At 51.6% G+C, this 25,711-nt stretch overlaps 3 protein-coding genes across 3 annotated transcripts in view; 1 reads left to right on the forward strand and 2 right to left on the reverse strand.

The window, feature by feature from the left end:
- Window positions 1–1,886: 1,886 nt before the first annotated feature.
- Window positions 1,887–6,654, reverse strand: LOC100545656 (fibrinogen-like protein 1-like protein). Its single transcript, XM_003211630.4, has 4 exons — window positions 6,550–6,654; window positions 5,277–5,417; window positions 4,467–4,529; window positions 1,887–3,302 (listed from the first exon to the last, which is right to left on the reverse strand). Exons 1-4 carry the CDS (start codon window positions 6,551–6,553, stop codon window positions 2,674–2,676), a joined length of 837 nt encoding a protein of 278 aa, XP_003211678.2. The 5' UTR covers window positions 6,554–6,654; the 3' UTR covers window positions 1,887–2,673.
- Window positions 6,655–8,327: 1,673 nt separating this feature from the next.
- On the forward strand, window positions 8,328–11,424 carry LOC100545500 (fibrinogen-like protein 1-like protein). The gene is made up of 4 exons (XM_019621844.2): window positions 8,328–8,333; window positions 8,758–8,821; window positions 9,429–9,548; window positions 10,524–11,424. The coding sequence occupies exons 1-4, from the start codon at window positions 8,328–8,330 to the stop codon at window positions 11,168–11,170; spliced, it is 837 nt and encodes a 278-aa protein (XP_019477389.1). The 3' UTR covers window positions 11,171–11,424.
- A 1,822-nt stretch (window positions 11,425–13,246) lies between these two features.
- The window catches only part of RNF43 (ring finger protein 43), a gene marked incomplete at its 5' end in the record, with an annotated part of 54,060 nt that continues 41,595 nt past the window's right edge, over window positions 13,247–25,711 (reverse strand). Inside the window, 3 exons of the mRNA XM_010721928.2 lie at window positions 13,247–16,265; window positions 23,275–24,792; window positions 25,209–25,311. Coding sequence (XP_010720230.1) covers window positions 16,222–16,265; window positions 23,275–24,792; window positions 25,209–25,311 — 1,665 coding nt within the window. The remainder of the gene's footprint in view (window positions 16,266–23,274; window positions 24,793–25,208; window positions 25,312–25,711) is intronic.

A 25,711-nucleotide genomic window follows, 5' to 3' on the forward strand; every position in this document is an offset into this window, starting at 1 on the left:
CCCGCAGCCTTAAAGGGGCCGCCGGCGTGCGCGGGGCCGTCCCCGGCTGTGCTCGTTCTGCACCGCACCCTCTGTGTGCATCCTGCATCGAGCCTGCATTGCATCCTGCATTGCACCTGCTGTGTGCGTCTGCACCTGCTCCGTGCATCCCGCACTGCTCCCACTGTGTGCAAGCTGCAACTCCATGTATATATGCAGCACTGCATCAAATGGTGTGGATTTTGCACCGCAAACCGAGGAGTGAGCAGCATCCTACACCACACTGCGTGTGCCCATGCAGCACTATGCTGTGCACATCCTGCTTCGCAGTGTGTTGGCCTGCATGCACTTGCGCATTCTGTGCACATTCTAGCACTGAGGCCACTCTTGAATGCTTTACTGCCCACTGCTGTCCCCAACATGCTCAGGGCTCGACCCTCTGCTCCCCTGCTGAAGCTGTAGGGAGTATCCCTGCACCCCGAAGTGCCACCACCACTTCGGTAGGGAACAGGCACTGAGTGCTGCACCCTCAAGGTCCTCCTGCCTGGCTGGTGCTGGAGGAGAGAACTGTGCAAGGGGCTGTGGGGTCCAGTATTTCACTGTGAATTTAGGAGTTCCTCTGATAAATGACTCCAGCAATTTCTAGGACGGTCATCCTGACCTAGACAAAAGTACAACTTTGCTGTATCTAAAGACACCTGCAGAGACTTGTACAAAGGTTAGTTCTTAACTGACCACCTGTTTTCACCCTGATGGGCAGCTGCACGGAGTCGCAGAGCTACAGGGATGGGGAGGGACCTCTGGAGCTCCCCCAGTCCAATTCCCCCCAGCAGTTCTGTGCAGCAGGTCGCCCAGGAAGGCATCCAGATGGGTTGTGAATGTCTCCAGAGAAGAAGGCTGCCCCACCTCTCTCAGCAGCTGTTCCAGGGCTCTAGCACCCTCACAGCGAAGAAGTTCTTCCCTGTGTTGGTGTGAACTGCCTGGGTTTGTGCCTGTTGCCCCCTGACCTATCACCGCACAATAATGGTCAAGTGGAAGTCTTCCTTTCCTCAGACTCTCTCTTACCACCATGTGGCTCTCTCACTCCTCTCTGCAGAAGGGCAAGGGGAGAAAATAGGATGGAAAAGGGCAAATGTGTTGAGATAAGGAGGGGGAGATCACTCACCAATTACTGTCAGATCCAATACAGGCCTGGCACCGGGAGATTAGTGTGATTTATTGCCTGTTGCTAATGGACCAGAGCAGTGAGAACTAACAGCAAACTAAAACCACTTTCTCCAGACCTTCCACCCTTCCCTCCCCTGAGCAGCACAGCAGACCATTTGGTCTCCTGATCGTCCTGGCCCATGTTGCTGCTCTGCTCCTGGGGAGGTTGAGCAGAAAGCAGCAGCACTGGGATAAGGACCTCTTGGTCTGGCAGTGCAATCATAGCTCCATTTTGCGTGCCACTTAGAAACTGCAGAGGCACGGGGGGAGCAGCACCATTATTTCATAGTCTGCCCAGTGCCAATCCATGGCATGGAATCTTCTGGCTTTGGAAGCCAAAGCCACTCTGAGGACAGCAGGAGCATGTGTGCATGGGGGGACCACCTTCCTGCCACCCACCCTCCCGTTGCTGCCACCTCTTCCAGCCTCTGCCACCCTCACCCTGGGCGCTTCCTCCCCATGCTGTGCCCATTGCAAAGGCAAACATGGTCTTTCCCTGGGATGGATGTTCCCTTCTGGGTTAGGGGATGATTGACTGTTGGGAGATTTGTGTTCTCTAGTCCAACCTTTGTGTAGCAGAATTGACCCCAAGCCAGTTCTGCTCTCTCATTTAACCTTGGGCGCCTCCAATACTGGAGATGCTCCCATCTCCCCAGAGGGCCCTGGGATGTTGCAGTCCCTGTAGGGACCCTCTCCTCGAAGTCACGTCTGTGTGGAATCCCAGCAGGATTCCCAGCCAACACACCTCCCAACAGGCACAGACCCTGGGCAGGAGCAGATCCACGGCATGGGGACACCACCACAGCATGGAGTGCAGGACTGTGAGCACGGCAGTGGTGTGGGATCATCCTCCCACGTGCCTTATCCCTTCTGACCCCCCCAGCACAGAGTTACAGGTCTGTTCTCTCAGCGTAACTGATTTAATTAGCTAGCATCCATCCCCATGAGAATCACGTGGGACCTTCCCTTCACTGAGCCCCATTGCTCCAACCAAGCACCCACTGTGGGATCTCGCTGGCTGCAGCAGGATGTACAGAACAGATGTCCAGTGATGTACAGTGAGCTGAAGGAAGCACGTTTATTTGGCTACTCTAACAGACACCACGGAGAGGTGCGGATACACAGACATTTGTGGCACATGGCCCTCCTGCTTGCTGTGAGTTCTGGAGACAACTAACAATGGTGGTGATGTTTCAATGTTTCAGTGGTGAAATGTTACTCCAGGGCTCTGTGTTTTCCTCCCCCATGGAAGGTACACACAGAATTCACACATTTTGCAAATATTTTTTTTTTCCCTTTCTTTTCTTGATTATGAAGAAAACAAAAATTAATCACTGGCAAGCACAGGGAGAAATGGGCAAAGAAGGGGAAGAGAGAGGAAGAGCAGATGGTATTTCACTGACCCCCAGCACCCTTAGGCTCCCTCTCTGCCCCAGAAAGGCCCCAGCCTTGCAGAGCATCAGATGCAGACAGGAGGGAGAAGAGGTGCTAACAGTACGGAGCTGGCTTGATGAGGATGAGCGAGGATTTGCAGTCCCCTTTGCACAGGCTGCCCCACGTCATGCCGCCCTTGAAATTCAGCCGCACGGAATAACAGGACGAAAACCACCACCCGCCCTCATAGCTATAGGCACAGTTCTTACTGTAGTTGTCCTGATCCCGATCTTTGGTGGAGAACTTCATGTTGTCATGCATAGTGCTGGGATTGTCTGAAGTCATGGCATCCCCTGCTGTCCCTGCGTAGGAGCCCAGCCGCAGCCGGTACCCGTGGGCCTCATCCTCCACGCTGAAGAGGTTGTAGTCTGCAAACTTGATGTTGTTTGTGTTGTCTGAGATGACGAACCTGACCTGGTAGACCTTCTGCTTGGCGATCTGGTGGATGTACTCGGTGCCCAGCCAGTAGTCGCCGTGCACGTTCCCAAAGCCGTACTTGTAGGTGCTCCAGGACTCGGCCCAGGTGACAGTTGTGTCCTTCTGGTTCCTCTGGATGACCGTCCAGCCCCCGCCTGTGGCGTTCATCTCGCAGTACACCACGAGCTGGTGGAGGCCCTTTGGCTGTATGATGTAGATACCGCTGTGGCTGCCAGGAGGGATCTCACTGCAGTCCTTAGGCCAACCTGGAGCAGAAATGTGGTTGTTACATCTTACCTGACACAAGGAGACACCGAGCACGTGGGATTACTTTTACACATTCCTGGGATGTATTTCTGCCGTGTGACCACAGGAGTAAATTAAAGTATTGAAATGATCAAATGAAGAGTTGGATTTCATGTGTCTTCAAGACAGAAATCAATCTTACATGGACACATAGGTCCCACTGCCTTCCATCAGGATGCAATGCAACCTTGTCCGGGTTGGAGTCACTGCAGTGAATCCCATGTTGCCTGTTGGTGATGTGTCACCACACAGGGAAATGCCAGTCTGGACTCTGAAGCCACTTGTATGGAAGGTTTAGAGATCCAGTCATCTTAGAAACCCTGGAGAGGGTGTGGTCAAGAGATCCATATTGCTCATAATGGATATCAGGAAAAACTTCTTTACAGAAAGGGTTGTTAAACACTGGAATAGGCTCCCCAGGGAGGAGGTTGAGTCACCATCCCTGAATGTGTTTAAAAATCTTTTGGATGTCGTGCTAAGGACATGATTTAGCAGAGGGTTGTTAGGGTAGCATGGTTAGATTGTGGTTGAACTTCATGATCTTTAAGATCTTTTCCAAACTGAGCAATTCTATGATTCTACAAACCCACTGTGCTTACCCAAGTGGCAATTTAGGGGTTTCCTGGCTTGTTTCATTTGACTGCAGACATTCCGTTCTCCAGAATGGAAACTCCTTATGCACTGAATAGACACGCACTTCTGGGTGAGGACTGGCTCTGCTCCCACAACTGTGCTACCCATTGTTTGCACCCAAAGAAGCCATGCCGTGTGGCCATACGGCTGGTGCTGACTCAGCCAGCTCAGTTACGCAATTACTCTCTGTCTTAACCTGCCTTGTCATCAACTGCACAGCCAAAATCAGGTAATAATCAGCCACCACAACCCGAAGGAAGATAATGAATCATCAATTTCCAGTTTGGGTCTTCAAGGAGAAAATTCTCTCAGCACATATTAAGTGCAGAACACGGCTGGTGCTACGGCCTACCCAAGATGATGAGCTGTGGTACCTCTGTCGTTCCTGGGAGGAACAAGAGTATACAAAAGGCCAAGAGCTCTCTACGAGCCTCTAGGCTCTTAGTGAAGGTGAAATCTTGTGAACAGAGTTACTTCTTGCACAGACTTACCATGGGCCACTGGTGGGTGCGGGGCAACATCTCTGACCTGTCGAACGTGGTGGTCCCCCTCATCTGAATAGACAAGAGCAGAGGAGACAGGAGTGAGTGTTGAGATCAGACACCTGCTAGGAGACCATGACCCTCTCCAGATTGTGATTCTGTTCTTGTGGCTACTCCTCACTCCAGAGGGATGTTCCCTGCAGGTACCAGGGCCACTGGCAGCACGGGGGAATTCCCGTGGGGCAGTTGTTTCCTTGGTGAGAAGGGTTTGAGCACCGTGCCCATGAAGGGACCCCAAAAGGTGATAGCAATACTGGGAAGGCAGTTGCTAAATTACAGTGGGAATCAGGAAGGGACAGAGGTAGAAGATGAATGAGGGGAAAGAAATGTTAGAGTGGCCACAGGAAAACAGGCTCTGGTGTCTGGAAGAGACAAGGGGGCTCAGAGGGCAATTTGAAGTACTGCTGGAAGAAAGGATGGTTCAGAGTAAATGAATGCAGTTCTCTCACAAGGACATCTTGTGTACATCCACAGATGAATCTGTCCCATCTGTGATCCCAGGGGCTCTGGGGTTCAGACCAGTGGGCTCACAGAGGGGCTGAAGAACTTGATGCCATGCAGAGGATGAGGCGGGCTGCGGTCAGAGGACTCTGGGATAAGACAGCACAAGTTGTGTTGGCACTGTCCACACACAGAGCAATGTTGGGTCTATCCTCCATGACACAGGGCTGGAGTTGAGCTGGGTTGGGGCACAGAGGTGTATAGCATCAGACCAAACGTGGCCTTGTTTGCCTCACCCTATCACATAGGAACACTTACCAGGCTGGACGGGCTCAGGGTGAATATTCATAATCTCATCCATCGTTCCATTTAAGAGATGCAAGTTTTTTATGTCGAAGACAAGAGGTGCTGCCAGGGCCAGCAGAGAGGTGAGAATCAGGAGACAAAGGCACTGGGTAGCTGAAATGAGAAGAAATTGGGGGTGAGGAGGCAAAGAAGAAAAAGCACATAACTCTTCAGTTAATCGTATTTGACTCTTGCAGAGTAAAATAGGAAAATAAAGTTCTTTCTTTGTGAAGCTTCCTCTGGAGCTGAAAGTCCTGTTTCATCCATCTAGAGAAGCTACCAGATATTCATTGACAAACACCAAATACTCGTGGAGTCATCAGCAGGAGCAGCTGGTACCAGTGATTTTTCTTTTTGAGACAGAAAAAGCGTGAAAACTTCATTCAAACCCAAAAGTCATCAGAAATCCCTGTGAAAACCAAGTCCTGGGGCTGGGGGGTGAGCAGGGAGAGGGGATCCTCTTTCCTTCCAGCTCCTATCACCCCTGGCAGATGACAAATGTGACTCCTTCCTTTAGCCACAGCTCCCCTGTTCTGCCCTGGGCTGCTGAGTTCAGCAGAGTTCCTTGAGGTGGTGAGAAGGAAGATGTTCAAGGCAGAGCTGCCTGGAATGGGGTGCTTCATCCTGGAGGTGAGCATCCCTTCCTGTGAATGCCGGAGCTGTCCCAGCCACAATGCTGTGTTCTGCAGCAGAGCTCTTCTAAACCACCCTCCAAACAATTCACTTCTCAACTGCTGCATAGCGGTTCGGTGATTTGTGTTTAGGGACTTGTTTAAAGACATCTTGCCTTAGGGCCACTGGAGAAGCAACGCTCCTCCTGCTGCTGGCCCTTATCCCATGAAGGGCCATGGAATTCCAGCAGGATGGAGATGCAGGAGAGGAAATAGCCACTGCTGGTTGTGCTGTGACAACTGTGTGCATTCAAACAGCTAAGCTCCACATCATAATTCCTCTTCTAGTGCTCCTTACACAAGAATATCTAAAAAAACAAAAATCCATGTCCTGCGCTAAGGTATTTCATATTTTCTCTGCAGAACAGACCATTATGAGGAATATTCAGCCAACTTTGGCTTGTACAGTGGGCCGCCTGCACACAGCGTGCACCGAGCAAAGCATGCAGCTTCTGCTCCAGCTCCCACCCAGGGCAGCAGGGGCACAGCAGGTATTGTGCTGGGACAGCTGGGGGAGCAGGGAGCCCTGCACAGACCTATGACCCGATGACCCCCCCCACCCAGCCCGCACTCACCCATACTGTCTCCGAGGGGACCCTGCAGGGCAGAAGCTGGGCGGATTTGGCCTGTGGGAGGGGTGTGCAGCCCGAAAGTTATAGGGCTCTGCGGGTAAGGGGGTGGGAGCACAAGACCCAAACCACAGCACTTGTCCCCTGGTCGGTGACAGCACTTTGTGCCTTGTTTGCTCTTCATCGTGAAGTGACACGTCCTTGGGCAAAGAAGGCTGTGTCTCATGGAGGTGAAGAGCTTTCTTCAGAAGCAAAGCAAATAGCAAGTTGCCAATGAGACAGTGCCTCGGAACAGCTCCGACGTATGCAGCCTGGCTGCCCCCGTCCCCCACCTCCCCTCACTGCTCACAGGGTTTCCCCAGGGAACTGTGTCCTCTGAGCACCTCCCAGCATTTCAGCACATAAGTAAACATCCTGATGGCGTTCCCCTCCTGGATGGAAATCAAATGTCGGGCCATCAATTGCTCTCTCCAGAACAGGCGTTGAGCCCAGCAGCCATGGGGACCCATCTTGGCCCTCGGGAAAGAGGCACTGGAGTGCTCCTGGCAAGCGGTGCTTTTTTCATCTAAGCACCACATTTCAAAAAGTCCCACTCCAGCAGCACAGCGCTACTCTTGTGCAATCTGTGGTATGCTCTGCTGGACCCACTGCCCCTGCAGCTTTGGGAACTGGGGTGAAATGAACATGGAATAAACTCAGTCCAAGCCTCTCTTTGTAAATAGGAGAACTTACAACATGGATTTCTTCAAGAAAATTCTAGTCAGTCCTTTTTCTGTGGATCAGTACCATAGAGAGAAGAGCAGGCAAAGGGGTGGCCTTCATGGCCTGCATTGCCTGGTGGGTGCAGAGAATATGAAGCCAAGTTGTTCTCAGGGGTGCTGGGATGAGAAGCAATGGATCTAAGTTAGAACATGGGTAATTCAAGTCAGGGACTGTCTGTAGCCTGATAGTGACTCCTGGTCACATACTAGAACAGGTGTCCGGAGAGGCTGTGAGTTTTTCCTCCTCGAAGGTTTTCAAGTCTTGACTGGATGAGGACACCACACTGACCCAATGACCCCCCAGTAGATCACATTACCCTGTAGATCTGCATTGAGCAGAGGGGTCAGACTGTCACTTCCAACCTAAATGAATATATGGCGCTGTGATTCTGCAGCTCTGGAGGTCCACAGGGCAGGATGAGAGGCAACAGACACAAGGGAAGCAAGGGAAATCACAATTAGATTGTAACAAACACTAAAAACAAACAAAACAAAACCAAAAAAAACAGTTGTGGAATCTTCATTTCTTGACATATTCACAACCAACCTTGACATAACCCCAAGCAGCCCATTCTAAATCACAGACTCATTGAATTATAAAATCATTTGAGTTGGAAGGGACCCCTAAAGGCCATCAGGTCCCACTCCCTGCAGTGCACAGGGACACCCACAGCTCCATCAGTGCTCAGAGCCCCTGCAGCCTGACCTTGGCTGTCTGCAGGGATGGGGCATCACCGCCTCTCTGGGCAACCTGTGCAGTGCTTCACTGCCCTTAGTGTACGAATCTTACCTCCAATCTAAATCTCCCCTTTTAGTTTGAAACCATTTTCCCTTGTCCTGTCACAACAACCCCTGCTAAAGACTCTGTCCCCTTTCTTACAGCCCCTTTAGATACTGAAGACCTTGCAGCCCCTGCCGGCTGCTCAGATCATGCAGACTGTAGTGCCAGAAGATGTTGCACATGCAGTGACTTCTGGCTGCTGGATGCCGACTCCAGCTCAATGACTTCACCGGTCAATCCTGATGCCTGTGAGTGGAGAGTCAGCAGGATGGCCTCTTGAGGATCTGCACTCATCCTTCCAACGTTGCCTTTGAAATTAGGCAAATAGGAAACCTAACCTCACTTCCCTCGCCAGTTTGTTTATGTCCTTAGAAAAAGCCAGGTCTCTTTGCTTCAGTTTGATCACGGCTCTCCAGAAATTACTCCAAGTGGGCAATTCACATGTAGTGTTTGTGTAATGGTAAGAGTCAATACATGAAATCTCTCCACGTGGAAGGGAGTATTTTGTAATTCTCTGGCTAGAAGGGCGTGACTCCCTTCCCCCATGGGCCTTATTGTGCTGTAAAGGGATCTGAAAGCTTCTTGAGTCATGGTCTGCAAGCATCTCCTAGTGCCTCTACAAACAACACGTGTGAGCACAAGTGGGAGTGTGCCTATAAAGTCACCATGTAGAGCCTGGCATGGGGAGATGCACCACTGGATTCCTGCTCTCTGCTTGGCTGTGCTTTTGTGATGGGTGAGTAATCTTCCCAGATTTAAGCTGCATTCAGGTGTGCTGCTGGGCTCAAACCAGACCTGCATGGGGTGAATATACAAAGGCACAAGGAGACCAGCAGGACAGCTGCCATAACCTGGCCTGGGTGACACATGGCCTGGCACCATGATCTTAGAAGGGATGCAGACCAAAGCAGTAGGTGACATACATCCATGGTGGCACCTTATACTTTTTGCAGGTTACCTAAATCCTGTCTCATTAGTATGGAGCCCTGCATTTCAGCTTGGTCCCTTCCCCTCCTGATCCCCTCCTAATCAGCACATGTAGCACTTGTGGTTGTACAGGGGCCCTTCCCCACCTGGGACTGGCATCTCCCCCAGCACTGAGCTGATGCAGAATATGGGTTTGTATTGGTGGCCACCAACAGCCCAGCGGTTTGGGCTCATGTCACCATGCGCACACAAGAGACTTTCTCCTATCCACCCTGTAGCTGGCGTCTGTAGCATGGGACTCATCCTCTGGACTTTGGTCCTGCAGCTCTGCATTCCCTGGTCAGAGCTCCCCAAGGACGCTGAGGGGCGGCGGGCTGCCCAGGGGTCCTGATGATGCTGCACCCTTCCCTCCCCAGGGCTGCAGGCTGGGACACGCCAGCTCCATGGGAACCTCGTCCTCCTGCCTGTGGTGGTGATGATGCTTCTCCACTGTGTGAGTGCAGGTCCAGGAATGCCCACCACCAGCTCGCGGAGCGGTGAGTATGGACCCAACTGGGGCAAGTGGCACCAAGGGCAAGAGAGCTTCAGCCTGGCTCAGCACCGACCCTTGGGTCTGCCAGGTGCTAAACAGGCTGTCATGCAGGCAGACTGGCCGAGCCACAAGACAAGAACTTCTCAACATACAGACTCCTGAGCTCTTTTAAAGTAAGCAGCCTGACCCATGTCAAGCCATCCTTTGGTGGTCCAGGCTGAAACCAAGGGGCTTCTGCTTGAACAGTTCCACCAGAGCATCAGAGGTCACCCGAGTACTTTATTATTTATTTATGCATTTATCTGTATCTCTTGTTGAGTCTTTACCCCCTCCACGCAGGCAGGGTAAGGTTCCATGCAAGATGTGTTTCAAAGATAAGCAGAATTCATGGGCTGAATTTGAAGAACCCGCAGTAAATTGTCCAACATCAGACACAAAACAAGAAAAATGAATTAGGTGACAGATTAGTTTGGCAAGTAGTTGATGACAGATAAGTCTTGTTAACAGATGAACTGAAGCAAGCTGGAGGTGGAGATGCCTATCAGATCAAGATAGAGCCTGCCCTTGTTTTGCAGTGCCACAACCCCAAGGGTAAACATAAATTTTCACTGCATATCCTCACCCAGTGGAGCATTTTGCACACTTCTGATCTTTGCAGGGCGTGCATCTCAGAATGTCAAGGGCCCCAGTAGCAGGCCAGCCTTACCTGGAGCACACACTGGCATCTGGGAGATCCTTTTCCCCCTCCATCTTGGCCAGATGCATCAGCAGCTCCAAATGCAAGGGCAAGTCACGAGCAGGATGCTTAGCAAGGGGGCCTTTGTTCTCCCTACAGAAGAGCCACTGCTAGTGCAAAAAAGACCACAAATTAAAGCATCCCTTTTTGTGCTGAGTCCTTACTCTCTTTTAGGAGCTCCTTGTTGCCCACACAGCCTCATACAGCCCTTCTCTCTTCCACCCCGCTCTCTGTTTTCTGCAGTTCCTTTTGCAGGGTTCCCCGCAGACTGCAGCCACCTTCGCAAGACCAGCCCCAGCGGGGTGTACGTCATCCAGCCGGCACGGTCCCCCCCCCGCGTGGTGTGGTGTGACATGGACACCGAAGGCAAGGGCTGGACTGTTGTCCAGAGGAACACTTACAACACTGAGATCACATGGAAAGAGTCCTGGACCACCTATAAGTATGGCTTCGGGAACGTGCAGGGCGACCACTGGCTGGGCACCGAGTACCTGCACCTGCTGACACAGCAGGGCACCTACAAGGTCCGCTTCGTCGTGCGGGACAAAGCCAACGCCACCCACTATGCTGAGTACGACATCTTCAGAGTGGAGAGCGAGAGCAGCGGGTACCCGCTGAGGCTGGGCCGGTTTTCTGGTGAAGGGGACGACTATCTGACCGGCTACTACCCCAAGAAGGGCGGCATCCACGACAACATGAAGTTCAGCACGGTGGACAAAGACCAGGACCAGTACAGTGGGAACTGCGCCAACAGCTATGGGGGGTGGTGGTACGACAGGTGCCAGAACGTCGTGCTCAATGCCAAGAAGTACATCCTCTGGCCAGGATTCTGTGATAAAGGCGACTGCACATCATCCCTCATCCTCGTCAAACCCACCGACGTGTGCTGACTCTGCCAGACGTTGGGGAAGTGCCACTGTCTGCAGCCCGGTGCCCCGTCCCTGTGCCTGCCAGCCCTGTGCCAGCCCTGCTGGGTGCCCCGTGCCACCTGCAGCTCCCTCGTGGCCACCAGCTCCAACACTGCAGCTCTGGGGCTCAGGAGTGGTCTCCTGGAGCCCCCTGCACATGGGCAGCTTCACCCAGTGCTGCTGTGTTGGCCGGCACTGGGACGCAGGCATTGCTTTGGGGTAGGTGAAGAGGAGAAGTGCGAGTTCCCTTCTCTGTGCAATCAGCATCTCCCCGCTTCGCTCCTCAGTCCCATAATTGCTACCCACACTGTGAGAAATCAGCTACAATAAACCCCAGAGCCAGACTTCATTGCCTCCTGTCTCCTTGCTGTGTCAATAATGTGAATAAATGGAGGAAGAACCACTCTGTCTAGTCCCAAGGGTGGTGGACCTCAGGGACGCTGGGTGCATTATGTGGTGTGCTCTCACAGATCTCCTCCCAGACAAGGAGATGCACACAACCAAGTGGCCCAAACCTCCCTGGAGCACACACAGCACATCTTTCCCATGGCTAGTGTGCAGGCTCCTCATCCTGAGATGGTTTTGTCAAGCAGTGCTGGGCCACATCAGCGGTGGAGCTGATGATCCTCCTGCATGAGCTGGTGCAGAGCAAATGTGCCATGCAGGGGTTTTCTGCTGATGTTTGTTGTTTCGGTTTTATTCTGAAGTGCTCAAAGACTCCTCAGCAGAAAGCCTGAAGCTCATCCCCTCTACTGCTGGCTGTCCTGAACAGGTCCCTCTGGTTTAGTTGCTTTACACAGCACTGTACAGTTTTGTACTGAATTTGGACTGTAGTCTGATTCTCAGATCTCTGGATGCTCCCACTGTGCATCGAGTTGTGACTCTGACTGGTCAGCAGGGCCAGTTTACCCAAAATCTGCTTCTGTCCAAGGCTCAGTGGTTGCTCCATGTGGGGAAGGGGAAGAATTTCCTCCTGATATCTCACCTCAACCTCTCCTCTTTTAGTTTAAATCCATTACCTCTTGTCATCTAACTATGTTCCCTGAGAAAGAGTCCCTTCTCAGCTTTCCTGTTAGGTGCTGGAAGGCTGCAGTGAGCTCTCCTCTCTTCTCCAGGCAGAACACCCCCAGCTCCCTCAGCCCGGCTCCACAGCAGAGGTGCTCCAGCCCTCTGAGCACCCTCGTGCCCTCCTCTGGACCCGCTCCAACAGCCCCACGTCTTTCTTGTGCTGGGGGCCCCAGGCCTGGGCGCAGGACTCCAGGTGGGGCCTCACGAGGGCAGAGCAGAGGGGGACAGTCCCCTCCCTGCCCGCTGCCACCCCTCTGCTGATGCAGCCCAGGCTGCTGGCGGCTTTCCGGGCTGCACGCTGCTGGTGTCTTCCATCCACCAGGACCCTCACGTCCTTCTCCACAGCGTTATGCTGAGTTCTTCTCCCAGTCCATATACGTATCTGGAATCGCCCCCACCCAAATGCAGCACCTTGCACTTGGCTTTGTTACATGGCCTCACATTTTGAGTTTGTGAAGATCCCTGTGGATGGCATCCCTTCCTTCTGTTCTATCAGCTGCACCACTCAGCTTGGTGTCATCTGCAAACTCGCTGAGGGTGCATCTGTGTCACTGATAACCATGTTAGAACACAGGTCCCACAGCGGACCCCTGTGGGACACAGGGACACAGGGGACTCATCACTGCCTCCACCTGGCACAGACATTGACCACAGGCCTCCGGCTGCGACCTTCCGACCGAACCTTATCCACCAAACATCCCACCCCTTGAACCCATATATAGAGATAAGGATGTGGTGGGGGACCACATCAAAGGCTTTGCAGGAGTCCAGGTACACACCACCAGTTGCCCTTCCCTTCATGCTGTCACATCACAGAAGGCCACCAGATGTGTCATGCATGCTCTGCCCTTGGAGAAGCCGTGCTGGCAGTCTCAGATCACCTGCCCGTCCCTCACATGCCTCATAGAACTTCAGCCATGAAGCCGTGAAACTCCTTAAAACACACACCTGGTGGCTTTGTACAGAACAAAAACACGCGAGCAGGCCGAGTACGTGGATAAATATATTAGTAAATAAATATATTTCTGAGCACATCAGCATATTCACACATCTTTGTTTTTTATCAGACATAAATACACAGTTTTGCATATATATAAAACCTATTTTTCCATTTTTGGTTGATAATTTATTCCCAAGCCCAGAATAGACTCAGCAAAACAAAATAAAAAACAAACTTGTATTCACATTTAGAAGGATCTGAACTTTAAAAAAGGGAGGAGCAGAGGCTCTGTGCAGAATCGGAGGAGGTCCAGCTGGCCCAGGCACTCTGCCCACAGCAACCCATAACGGTGGGGTTGAAGGTCCTGGGAAGAAACTGGTCCCTGGGAAGGGACTGATGGTTTGGTTGTGGACAAAAGTGGGGTTGGGATGTTCTGGCTTCCATCAGTTCTCAGCTGGGTCTTTGGACTCAGTAAATGAAAACAAATGCTGTTTCATTGCAGTGGTGTTGTGGACATGCAGTGACAGAGCCCAAGGGTACTGACCACTCAGAAGTATCACTCTGAAGCGAGAGGTGCGGGAACTGAGAGGAACCATTTCCCAAGTTCTCAGACATCACTTCCCTTTTAGGTGGCTGAGGATTCTAGTCCATCTACAGAAAAGGATTTCAAAAACCATCTTCCTGCAGAGTTCCTCTCTCTCATCCCACCTGAGAACCCACCTACACAGACCTGCATACGTTCAGCTCAGCAAGCCCCACCAAGAGGGCCCAGCATCAGAGATGTCTGTTTTCTGAATGAAAAGTAGCAGCAGCATAAAAATCAGAAAATGAAAACACTTTGAGGCGGGCGTTGCCCTGCACGGCCCAGTAATACTGCAGTAGGGAGTGGAAAGGGTTTGTTAGTACTGACCACTTTCTCCAAGACGCTTGGGGCTTGCTGAGATTCAGTCCTCCTTTATTTTAGGATTTGGAGGGAAAGCAGTACTTTTAGACTGCAAACGAGGCACTCGTTCCTTTGAGGCAGTGAAATGCATCTCTGGAGGCTCTCAGCCTTCTTGACTCCTAAAGAAACCAGTGTGAGCACCCTGACTTCATTACCCCCATCTGTGAAGTCATCTGCCAACCCCTGGGGGCTGGCTGGGACAAGCCATGTGCCACATACACAAGATGTTGAACAGGGAGATTCTAGACCTGTTCCTGGCTTTCTTTTTTCTCTTCAAGACTGGCTTTCCTGCAAGGGAGAAAATATCTGGACTTGTGTCTTCTGCTTGCCTTGCAGGACAAGAGGAGCCTGAAAAGGTTAGAACACAATTCTGCTGGGTTCTTTGATATGAAAAGTGTAGCTCTTCCCTAGTTTCAAAGGTCTTGCAGCAGCTCAATCACAGGAGACAAGAAAAGGAACACTAGCAAGGGATTCATGTTTTGTTTAAAGCAGTCTTACTGGTCGGCTTTTAATAACATCGTGTTAGTGACTTGAAGCTGAGACAAAGATGCCTCTTTCAAAGATATGGGGTAGCATGCCCTATAAAAGCTTTCATCAGAAGAGAAGGAAGGCAGAGGCTGGATTAATCTGAACTGGGACTATCTAGCCTATGTGCTCCTGAACTGAGAAAGAAGCTGCAGCTTCACAGGAAGATACAGAGAGATTATCAGAGAGGAGATGGGGAACTTCTGTCCCCATACCAGGTTTCTGTCAGAAGTTACCTTCAGCTCTTATGACCTATCCATCCCAATGTTTCATTGACTCTGAAAACCTGAGATAGCCTTGGTGCCCTATAAACGTGCTCTCCACGTGGGATTCTGGCTAATTCTTTGGCCTGAATGGTCAGTTAAGGCAGTGAACTCCACAGTCTAAATCCTTGCTGCATGGAAACTGTTTGGGTATCGTGGTGTGAATTTGCCGGATTTTATTTTACTTGAATGTCACCAAATTAGGAGACATAGGAAACAAGAGCTGGTGGCGTTCCAAGTGTCTCACAGAAGTACAAGGATAAGGCTGGGTGATAGATGGGGCTCTGCTCTGCATTTATTACACATGCTTTTACTGTTTTTTGTTTTTTTGTTTTTCTCTTGGGGCAACAAGAAAAGAAGAGAAGCAGGAGCCACGTCAAATCAACGATTTGCCACAACTCCTGTGTTGGGCCATCTCAACTTTGAAACATGTTCAAAACATTTAAGCTCTAAACAGAGCTGTCCACACCTGTTTTGCGAGTAGATGGAGGCGTTACAGGGTGAAAGAGAGATGTATTCACATTAGGAGATGAGAGGGTAGATTCTTGGCAATGGAGAGAATCTGACCCAGCTTCTTCCCAGAAATTGTGACATTGTCCCTGGGTCTTCATCTCCACTGCTGCTGGCAAAACGCAGCACATGGCTGAGCTGGCTTCAGCTGAAGGACAATGAAGTGGTCAGAAGGGGTGAAAGATGTTGGTTTCCAATGAAGTTGGAAGAAGCACCTTTCAGGATGGACCTGTGAGTGCTGGGATGGAGAATACCAGAATACCTTATTCCTGTGTCTGAAATAAGAGTGAAGAAGTTAAATGAAGAAGTTCGGCTTTTGACCTAAGAGAGGAAATGAAGTTGGGAGCTACCAGGCCACAGAAAGTCATTCCTGCAGCTTTTGGTCTTGAAGGCTTGTTTATTTCTGAAGTGTTTTTCAAAACCTTCAGAACATGCCAGGATAGCAGCTTGCACTCTCCCGGCGAGCTCTCCAGCTGAGGACTGGTCTCTGAGTGAGCCAGCCCACGCAGACAGGTGCCTCTGGATGAAGATGGGCTGCCTGTGCCTTCACAGGAGAAGAGGACCTGGAGAACACAGCTCTGTGCTTTTGTGACCATCGCAGTGTGGAAACGTTGAGGAGACCACAAGCATCGCACAGCTTACGTGCGGTCTGACCACGGCTGGGCCGTGCAGCTCAGGACTGGTCAATACATGCAGACACTGAGGTGTGAGCTCCACTCCGGCTGGTTTGCTGAACATCTTTGTTCACTCCAGCTCTCCCATAAGCAAATGAGCCAGTGTCTTGTTAAACTGAGTGTTCACAGACATCCTGGACCTCCTCTTCAGATCCTGCAGTCAAAAAAAGAATAAAGGAAGTGTAAGTCAAATGCTCCAGGGCCTCGTGCTGACCACTGCAACAGAACAGATTCTGCAGTGGAAGCCACAGTGTTTCTCCCAGTATTTTGGAGGGACTTTTCTGGCCATTTCCACAATCAGGTTATTCCTCTATGTTAAGACAGAACAAAACAAAAAGATAAGACATCAAACTCCAACATGAATATTCAGAAAAAGCAGGCTGAGGACGTGGTGCATCCCAGGATTCATCTTGCTGCTAGGTGCTTGCTTTTTGGGCTTTTTGATGTCTGCTCTTTGAGGAAAATCTGTACAGCCATGTAAAAATGATCAGCACCAGAAAACATTGCTGGCTCATATTCACAAATGCCATGGCACCACCCTCCAGGCACAAGGGACAGCAAGAAAAGAAACTCCAGACAACAAAAAGAGTCTGCAAGAGAGGAGTGAGTGCAAGAAGGGAATAGCACAGGTGTTTCAGGGCATTCACAAATCATTTCTGAGTCTCAAAAACCACCAAACCCAATGAGTGTTGGTTGGCCACTAGCACCAATGCCCTGCACCCAGCCAGCAAGGACTGTGGTTCCTTCCTCCCCAGCCCCATCTGCCCGGTGAATTATTGACAGGCAAGTGCTGAGTAGGTTGCATTGAAACACTCCATGTAAGGGCTGCCTAGAAACCGTGCACCCCTGGTTACTGCTTCAGACAGTCCTTTTCTCCCTAATGTGGCTGAGCACTGACGTGCACACTGTGTTCCCTTTCCCTGATGTCTCTCAAGCCTGCCCAGAGCTCTCACACAGAGTAAGCACAGCCCAGAAAATGCATGCATGCATTATTTTTCACATTTCCCTTTTCCTGAATGTTCTTGAGATCAAAAGGAAACAAATGCCCGCACAGCTATTCAGAGAGAGCAATTCAAAACAACTTTTCAAATCAGAATCACAGAAAACTCTTGCCCATTACAAATCACCAGCTGTAGGAACAGGACATCTGCAAATTAAATATATGGGAAGAAAACAGCTAAAGGAGATTCTGCTTTGAAAACGTAGCTCACAGATGTGGGAAAATTAATGGACAGACGCAGCATTATACATATACATGTGAGCAGGTCACGCTGAACTACCAGAAGACAGTCTGTGAGACATGGCATTGGTTGATGTGTACCAGCAGCACTGAATAAGCCTCTGCCAGCTGCTCCTCGGGTGTGCTGATTTACACACAGCGCACGGGAAGCTGGACAGCCTCGATTGCTTTGGTCAGTCAGAAGCCTTGAGTCTCAAAGAGGATTATCAAACTATTTTCTGAAAACTGCACATGTGTGAGTTTCCCCTGCTACACAAACTAAAAGAAAAGTGCAAAAAGGTCCTGAATCAGAAGACAGAGAGGTGGGAGATCCACAGCTGATGAGCTGAAGACCCCCACAGGGCGAAGACCTGAAGGAGCACACCTTGCTGACAGAACAGAGGTCTTGTCCAGTGGGTGTTAATTTGTAATGGTGGTCTTTTCTTCCCCTAATTCCTTTCTCCCTCTCTAGCAAAGATCAAAGACATGACATGAAAGGGAATGGCTGTGAAAAGGAGCAGGAGATGGGGAGTGAGGGAGGATGCTGACATGCTGCAGGGGATGAGATTTCCCAGAGAGAAAGCACGAGGTTCCACCACTCTGTGCTGGGAGCAATTTATCTGCTCAGGAATGAGATCCGAGTGTGTCCAGGTGGCTTAGGAAGCCATCTAGCTGTAACTCACTGCTACTTGTCTGACTTCTCTTAAAAGGATCCTCTCAGCATTGCTTGAGAATTGATTCTTCAGAGAAACAAGTCGGAGCTGTAAGGCCCAGGCTCAATTCCCAAGCAGGGGAAGCAGGGATGTATCTTTATGCAAACCACACCAAGAAAAGCCCTATGAACTCCAAGGTGCTGCAGGCATCTTTGGGATCACCATTAGTGCCTTGATATGCCACAGTGCGTGGCACTGCCTGGGAAAGGGGAGTTTCTGCAGGGGCTGTGATTCAGCCTCACCAAAATCCAGCATCATCTGAGCTGGGCAAGGTGTGCACACACCTGGAGGGTGTCATGTCCCACAGGAGCACCGTCAGCTTCTGGATACCCTGCTTTAGGGACCTCCTGAGCCAGAGATGGTATCTGCGCCTCTGCATTTGATAGCTCTTGATCTAGGCTCTCAAACCCATTTTACTTCTGGCACTTATGTCCTCTGGGCACTGAGCACCACTATGAACCGTGCCTTACCTTACTGGGTGTTGCAAAGCTTCGTTTCCCATTTGATGCCACTACTTACTTCGTCATAAGAATAAGAGTATGTCTTTTAGCTGCCATCTGCTCTGCTCTCCCTGATTTTGTATCATATCCACTGCTAGTCATCATTTTCCCATGTGAAAATCTCTACATTCTGTTTCCTCAGAAAAACCTCAGCACTGTAATTGCACCCTCCTGCACTTCTCCCAGGTCTGCTCCATCCTTTTACGAGAGGTGGTGATGAGTTGCACTAAAGCTCAGGAAGCACCTCAGGTTCACACAATTGCACAGCAGCACTTTCTGCTGCTCCTCTCGTTGTCCCCAGACAGCTGTGAGTAATTCTTTGGCAGCAGTACTCACAGTGAGTCCAGGACTGTTTCCTGGGGTTGTAAGAAGGGCCCATTGCAGTGCATGCATACTTAGAAGCAGCTCTGCTCTCGTGTTACTTACACGGAATTTCACCTGCCGCTTTATTGCCCAATAACTCAGCAATAGGAGATCCTTCTGTAGCACTTTGTAACCAGTGTTAAAGCTGACAGTCCTAAAGGATTTTGTCTTCTACAAACTGTTATCTCCTCTCCTTGCCCAGGATATTTATGAGCTTGATGAAAGGTGCTGACAGCTGAAGAACTCCACTTCTCTCCCTTCCCAAGTACTTTCCTCCATTAAGACTGCTCTGCACTTTGTCTCCTATTTTTCAGCCTGTTATTTACCTCTGAGAGCACCTTCTCTCTTATCCTTTGGGAGCTTTATTCTCCTACAAGTTCTGGGAAGCGTTATCTTTCTCTACAAAAGCTGTGCTGCCTCCTCCCCTGGATTTCACACTTAGCCGTTCGTCTACAAGTCAGACTCTGGATTTGAATTTGTAACAATTTGCCTGGCAGGAAAGTCAGGCTCATCGCTCTGTGGCTCCAGCTATTTGAAGCCGATGTTGCTCTCAACTGTTCCTTCTGGCTCTGGGCATGGGCAGCAGATTACAGTCCACGTTCATGGTTTAACTCTTTTTTAAAGCCAGAGCCCTTGCACGATGCTCTGGTGAGTAATCCACACCCCTGGCAATTTTTTACCGTTCGCTTTATTGATGAGTTTCAGAAATGCTCACATTGATGCTGTGATCTGGGAGGGATCCTCCAACCCATGAGCTGTGCTGGGGTGAGAACCTCCTCGAGCACTTCCCTGCTGATCACTGATGCAGGAAGTTCATTTTGCTTCTCTGCTATGCTCTGCCCTTGAACATCCCTCTCAGACACACCTTACTGCCACAGAGCCTCCGGCACGCTTCTTCCTACTGATGGAGATGAACATCTTTGCATTAATAGCCCTTCTGCTTTGCACAAGCTGCTCACAGAAGTCTTCCCTTCCTGCCTCATGTGCCTCTGCTCTTAGCTTTATATTCAACCCTCTGATTTCTCGTCTGGCCACACCTTCACTTTTGAAGAATGGTTTATTGTTTGTAATTGCACTGCCCCGCCAGCCCTTTTTGAGGCCTTTCTCTGGCTGGTGAGATGTGTGACTCTGGGCTTCTGCTCCTGTGTCTTTAAGCAGTGCCTGTGCCCAAAAGCATCTCGTTCTTTCCACTGCTTCTCTCACTATTATTTCAAGAGCCTCATGTTTATATGAGCTCTTCTTCTGCAGCCCGTGCTAAAGCAGTGTACTATAACCCTGACACCACTTAATTCCTACTTAGGCACAACTGGGGATTTTGTGTTTCTTGTCATTGGACTTTATACCTTCCTTAACAGAGTGCCCTCTCATGCCACCAGAAGAGACACACTCCTCTCTGTAATTCCACATGGAAATTGCACAGTCCCATCGTGTTGGTTTCTTCTTAATGACATTCTGAAAAGTTAATGGCAAAAATGTCACCTAAAGCCAGGCTTCCTAATTCATCCACTTACATTTTTAGCTTGCAACCCTTATTTAGACATGTATTTGCATTTCTCCTTGGTCTCTTTGTCTTTTTTGTTGCGTGTCCCACTTAAACAGGACTGTCAATTGTTCTTTGCTGTGTTTACCTGTCCTCCACTGATTTACGTCCAGTCCCTTTCCAAGATAAAGCACCGAGGTGACTGTAACTCCACAGGTTGTGTCATGACAAGCGATATTTTCAGCTTGATGGCTTTTCTGTACAAGCCCTGCAAGAACTCCTGCTCACTACAACATTGCTCACTACAACTTTCCCTGGTTCCTAACAAAATTCAATCTTTCCTTTCTAAGCATTTTCTCACTCTTATGAAGAAATTTCGACTCTCTGGAAAGCATCCACTGAAGCTACAGCCGTCAGACAGACAGAGTCCCACTGCCTTTAGACACATCGATTCTTCGTGCTCCCAGCAGATGGAGGTAAGAGGGACAGGTGGCTTGCAAAGTCACCCTGCCAGTGGTTCTAAACAGGCATCAGAGTGCCTTCCCCATCACACCATCAGGATGGACAAGCTCTGAGCCCCTGGGACAAAGCCACAGAGGAGCAGCAGTATCACAGCACAGCAATGCCCTGGAGCTCCACATCAGGCAAGCAGAGCCCAAGTGGGGCTGGCAGATGTCCTGGGGGATCCCTGCTGCCCCCTCTCCTCTGGGCTGGAGGGAGGCATGTTCTCTCCTTCATCTCCCTGTGTCTCCCAGTGGGGATCACAGAAAGGGAGGAGACACAGACAGGAGAAGTAGAAAACAGTTTGAAAAAACATCAGCAAATTCAGACAGCTAGAGAGAAGGAAATAGGCACTGCTTGAAATGAGGGTTTTGTCAGAGTGAGGACTGAGACTTGGCAGAACATCACACATTTCCTAGAAGTGGAGCAGGGCAGTGGCTGCCAAAGCAAGTGCATGGTGTTGCACACACTAGGCATCTCCATTCTTAAAGCTGTTTGCTCCTTTGTCTGCTCTTTTCCCATATTCTTTTCCTTTAGGGAGAAGCTAAGAACAGGAAGGCCAACCTGAAGCCCCTATGTTTCATGGTATGAGGTTTATGAAATAAAGAAATAGGATGGCTGCACCTCCACTGCCAAACAAGAAAGCACTTGGGCTGACCTCCTGATCTGGAGGTAATCCACATGTACACTATGGGTACAAGAGCACAGGCTCTGTGCTCTCTGCTTTGCTGGCCTCTGCCCAGCAGAACAGGAGGTTCCAGGGAAGACTGCCTGACACTTTCATTCCCCTCAGACCCCTTTCAATCCAGACTGCAGCGATCTTTGGTGAACATCGAGTTATGCTGCTGCAAGATAGAGAGGTCAGTGCAAAGCCCTGTGCTGTCACACTCACCAGGTGCTTCCCCACCCCACTTCCACGGCCACAACTGGAAGAAGTGCTGACTGCCCTGAGACTGGGAGCAGAGGACAGAGGCATTGGTGCGTCCTAGCAGCAGCCATGTCACAAGTGTCCAGGTGATAAGAGCTGGTGGACAAGGCTGTTTGTGCTGCAGACAGTGCTGTCCATGAGAGGGACCTGGAGCTCCTCTAGGAGCTGCTTTGCTCTCCCACAGGAATGGCACTGCCCCTCCTGGGCAGCACCTGGGTTACGGATAGTTGGGTCCATGCTGAGCCACACCAGTCCACGGGCTTTGTTTGGAAATGGGAGCTCGCACAGGCTCCTGAGCAATGCACCATGCCATGGTGCTTTGATACTGTCCTGATACAACATTGCTGCACACTGCTTCCAGCTCTGGGCACATCATCAGCCCTTGGAGCTGCTGCCAACTGCAGAGACATCCCCCCACTGCTATACCTCCCAAAGCAGCAGCATCCCTCTGCGCCCTTTGAAGAAACCCCACATCACCCATCTGCAGCACCAGGCACTTCTGTGCCAGGGAAAAGGCTGCAGGCACTGCACTGAGCCCTGTGCCCAGCTGGCCTCTCCTCTTCCCTGCTGCCTCCTCGCAGGCACGGTGCGGCCAGGAGCCTGGGTGGGGTGTGGGGCTGGATAGACAGCGTGGGGAGGAAGTTATTATCTGCATGGTACAATGGGCACAGTGAGTCACGAGTTTCAGGCCAGAAATTAAGCTGCTAGTTCTGTATAGGGTACCTAAATCAAAATGATTTGCACAGGGACCGGCAGTGAGTCAGTGACAGGGTGAGGAGGGGAGCCCAGCACCTGCCCCTGCTGCCTGCAGCTTGCAATTTGCAGAGGAACCAGGGAGCTGAGCCTCCAAACATCCTGCTCTCAAAGTCACACAAGGAGGCAGAACTGACGTACGGCAGTTAGGCAAAGGGCCAGATCTTAATTACTTCTAATTTCCAGAAGACACTAAGAAACAACTCCCACTCAGCAGGGGCAGGTGAGACAGGAGGGATGTGCAAATCCATAAACTCATTCAGTCTGTTCCTGTTCTACTCGCAGCCATGCACACACACTTCCTTATTGAGGCTGGCAAGCTGGGGCAAACAGCAAAGCCCAATGAGCCTTAATGACAAGGGCTCTGCCATCAGAACATCCAGACTGAGGGGAGGATACCCAGAACTGTGGTTCCACCCCTTCCATTGGGAGAAACTCTGTCTGCTAGAGACTCCTACAGAGCCGCCTTGTTTCCCACTGGAATTACTTTAGGATGAGACTGTGGGGTTTGATGCACTCAGCCGATCCATGAACAGGTGCCAATCGTTCTGGCCATCACCTGAGGACGGGCAAGATCCAGCACTCCTCTCTCACCAGTGGTCCTATAGGAAAGCCTACAGGCACCTGGAGCACCTTCCCACCTCACCTGCAGCAACCCACCCTCATCATCTGCTTGCTGAAAAGAGAAAACCCAGACTAGACTCACCCTGCCTACACTGCTGAGCTGGGCAGTGCAGGTGGAGACTGTGCCTTGGGGTGCCTGTTCCTGAGAAACCAGCAGGAACCGTGCGGTTTCCCTCCCGTCCTGACATCCCCTCCTCCTGCTTTTTCAGCTCTGAGCTGGATTGTGGCACCAAGTACTTCCACAGCGGCCGGGAGCCCGTGCTGCAGGGCACGGGAGAGCTTGGGATCAGGGGTTGGACCTCGGGCGAGCAGAGGTGGCCAGCAGGGTGGCCGTGAGGAATGTGAGTATCACAGGCTTTGGGCAAGACCGAATCCTCGGGCAGGAGAGCGGGGCCGAGCTCCAGGGGACACTTTCTTTTCCTTCGGTGATGTCGGCTCTGTAAGCTGTGTCTCTGGGGCAGCAGCACAGGGGACGTGCCTGCCGCTCCCAACTGCCTGTTGGCATCTACACCGAAGTCCAACCTGTGGGGAGAAGTGGAGGGGGCATGCGGGGGCTCCCGACCTTGCTGGGGACAGGCTGGCTGTCCCACCGGAGGAGCCTCCTGCAATTCTGTCCTGCTTTCCAGAGGCTGCTGACAGTGATGGCTCTTCTCAACCCTCTTTTGCGTCCGAGCACTGTGAAAGCCAACCTTAGCCCCAGAGTATCGGGACTTGCGCTGCCCAGGGCCCGAGCCAGCCCGGCCAGGTGTGCATTCCACATCCCTTCTGTAGTGGTGGTGCTGGTGGTGGTGGTAGTGGATGTGGTTGAGCACCTGGGCCTTGGCTGGAGCGGCACCGCCGGGCACCATCAGGTCCAAGGACCTGGGTCGTGTCTCCCTCAGCGCCCGCTGCTGCTGCGGCCCGTTGTCCACGGTGGGCCCATCTGAGCTGCAGTACACAAAGGGGTCGTAGTCGCTGCTGAGGGAGCTGCGGAAAGTGGAGCAGCTGCCATGGATGCCCTGCAGGCTGATGTCTGTGCAGTTCAACATGGAGTCGCTGGAAGAACCGTGGCAGGGCCCCGAGCTGGAGTCGCTGCCCGGACCGTCCGCCAGGTACCCGCTGTGCTCCGTGAGATAGCTCTCCCCGGAGCCACTGCTGTTGTGCTGGTGCCCGTGGCTGACCCCCCGGCGCGGGATGGGCGCCCGGTGCTGCCGCTGTGCCAGGGCTGCCGTCAGCCCCAGGCAGGGCGGTGTGGGCTGCAGGGAACACGTCCTGTGGGGGGGCTGCCCACACGCCGGAGGGCTGGGGTGCTGCTGGCCCCGCAAACCGGAGGCCAGGGGGGACGCGTGTCCGCAGGCGGGCAGGGAGCTGGCTGGCCTGTATGGCATGTAGTGGATTGTGCCAAAATCCAGTTGGGAGAGCTCTGGAGAGTGGAAGAAGGGGTTGCTGTGGGCTGGCTCTGAGGGGAAGCTCCTGAGATTCCTCTGAGGGTAGGGATGTGGAAGGTGGTAAAGGGAATGTCCTGGGTGCTGGCGGAAAAGGTGCAGCCGCCGTCCGGGCTCCACGTCCCGAGGAGCCAGCCTGGAGCCTGCCACTGTGGCCTGGTCCACCGAGTCTCGGGCTGCAAAGAGAGACGGCAGCATCAAGTGAATATCCTATGGCCTGGCTGTGGTGGCCTCAGCATCATCGAGCCTCTAGAACACATCCATACCCACATCCCACCTGTGCCCTGTGTCAGCTCACAGCTGCCACCGAACCCTCTTGATGGTCTGCACACCCTGCATCCTTTCTGGGGCCCTGGCCCCAGACCCAGACTCCTACTCCCACAGGCCCTGGGAATGGCACAGATCCTGCCCCAGCCCAGAACCTCACTGTGCATACGCAGAGACATCCCCCCTCCATGCACACACTACCTGGTACCCCCCACACACAGACATATTCCTGTGCTGCACTGAGTGCATGCATTGCCCAAAGGTACGTGTTCCTCCTGGGCACAATCCCTGCACCCACCCCTATCCCTGGCTGGGAAATGCCTACCAAGAATATTGAACATGCAAAGTGGACACGTGTGGTGTTGCTGCAGCCAGGGGTCAACACACTCCCGGTGAAACTCGTGGGAGCATGAGATGATCCGCAGTTCCTAGAAAGAAGCAAGGAGAGGAGGAGGAGGGTGAGCAAGGAGAACATTGTCTCAAGAATTGGGTACAGAGGGGGCACTTGTGATGTTCCAGGAGGCAACACTTGAAAGACTGAGACATGCAGCAAGCCATTGCAGCCCAGCTTTGTATGGAGAAGGCTATGCAGCTGTCTGGCATCTTTGGTTCTGCTCGCTGCATGTAGCCCTAGGAAGTGATGTCCAGAGAGCTGCTAGCCCTTGGGAATAGGGAGACTATGGGCTGACTGGTTAGGAGAAGCAAACCCCACTTTCGCCTCACTCTTTCAACACGGACACATGATGGATATTATACCCTTCAGTAACAATTGGAGACTCATCTTTAGGGAACTGGAATCTGCAGGCAGGTCCAGAGCCTTCGGGCCAA

This window comes from Meleagris gallopavo, chromosome 21, assembly GCF_000146605.3.
Source record: "Meleagris gallopavo isolate NT-WF06-2002-E0010 breed Aviagen turkey brand Nicholas breeding stock chromosome 21, Turkey_5.1, whole genome shotgun sequence".
NCBI lineage: Eukaryota > Metazoa > Chordata > Aves > Galliformes > Phasianidae > Meleagris > Meleagris gallopavo.

Coding starts and splice junctions, on each gene's coding strand:
- LOC100545500 (XM_019621844.2), top strand. Junction 8,822..9,428: donor TGGCTGTGCTTTTGTGATGG/GTGAGTAATCTT, acceptor TTCCCTCCCCAG/GGCTGCAGGCTGGGACACGC. Junction 9,549..10,523: donor CACCACCAGCTCGCGGAGCG/GTGAGTATGGAC, acceptor TGTTTTCTGCAG/TTCCTTTTGCAGGGTTCCCC.
- LOC100545656 (XM_003211630.4), bottom strand. Junction 4,530..5,276: donor CCCTGAGCCCGTCCAGCCTG/GTAAGTGTTCCT, acceptor TTGTCTATTCAG/ATGAGGGGGACCACCACGTT. Junction 3,303..4,466: donor GCACCCACCAGTGGCCCATG/GTAAGTCTGTGC, acceptor TTTCTGCTCCAG/GTTGGCCTAAGGACTGCAGT.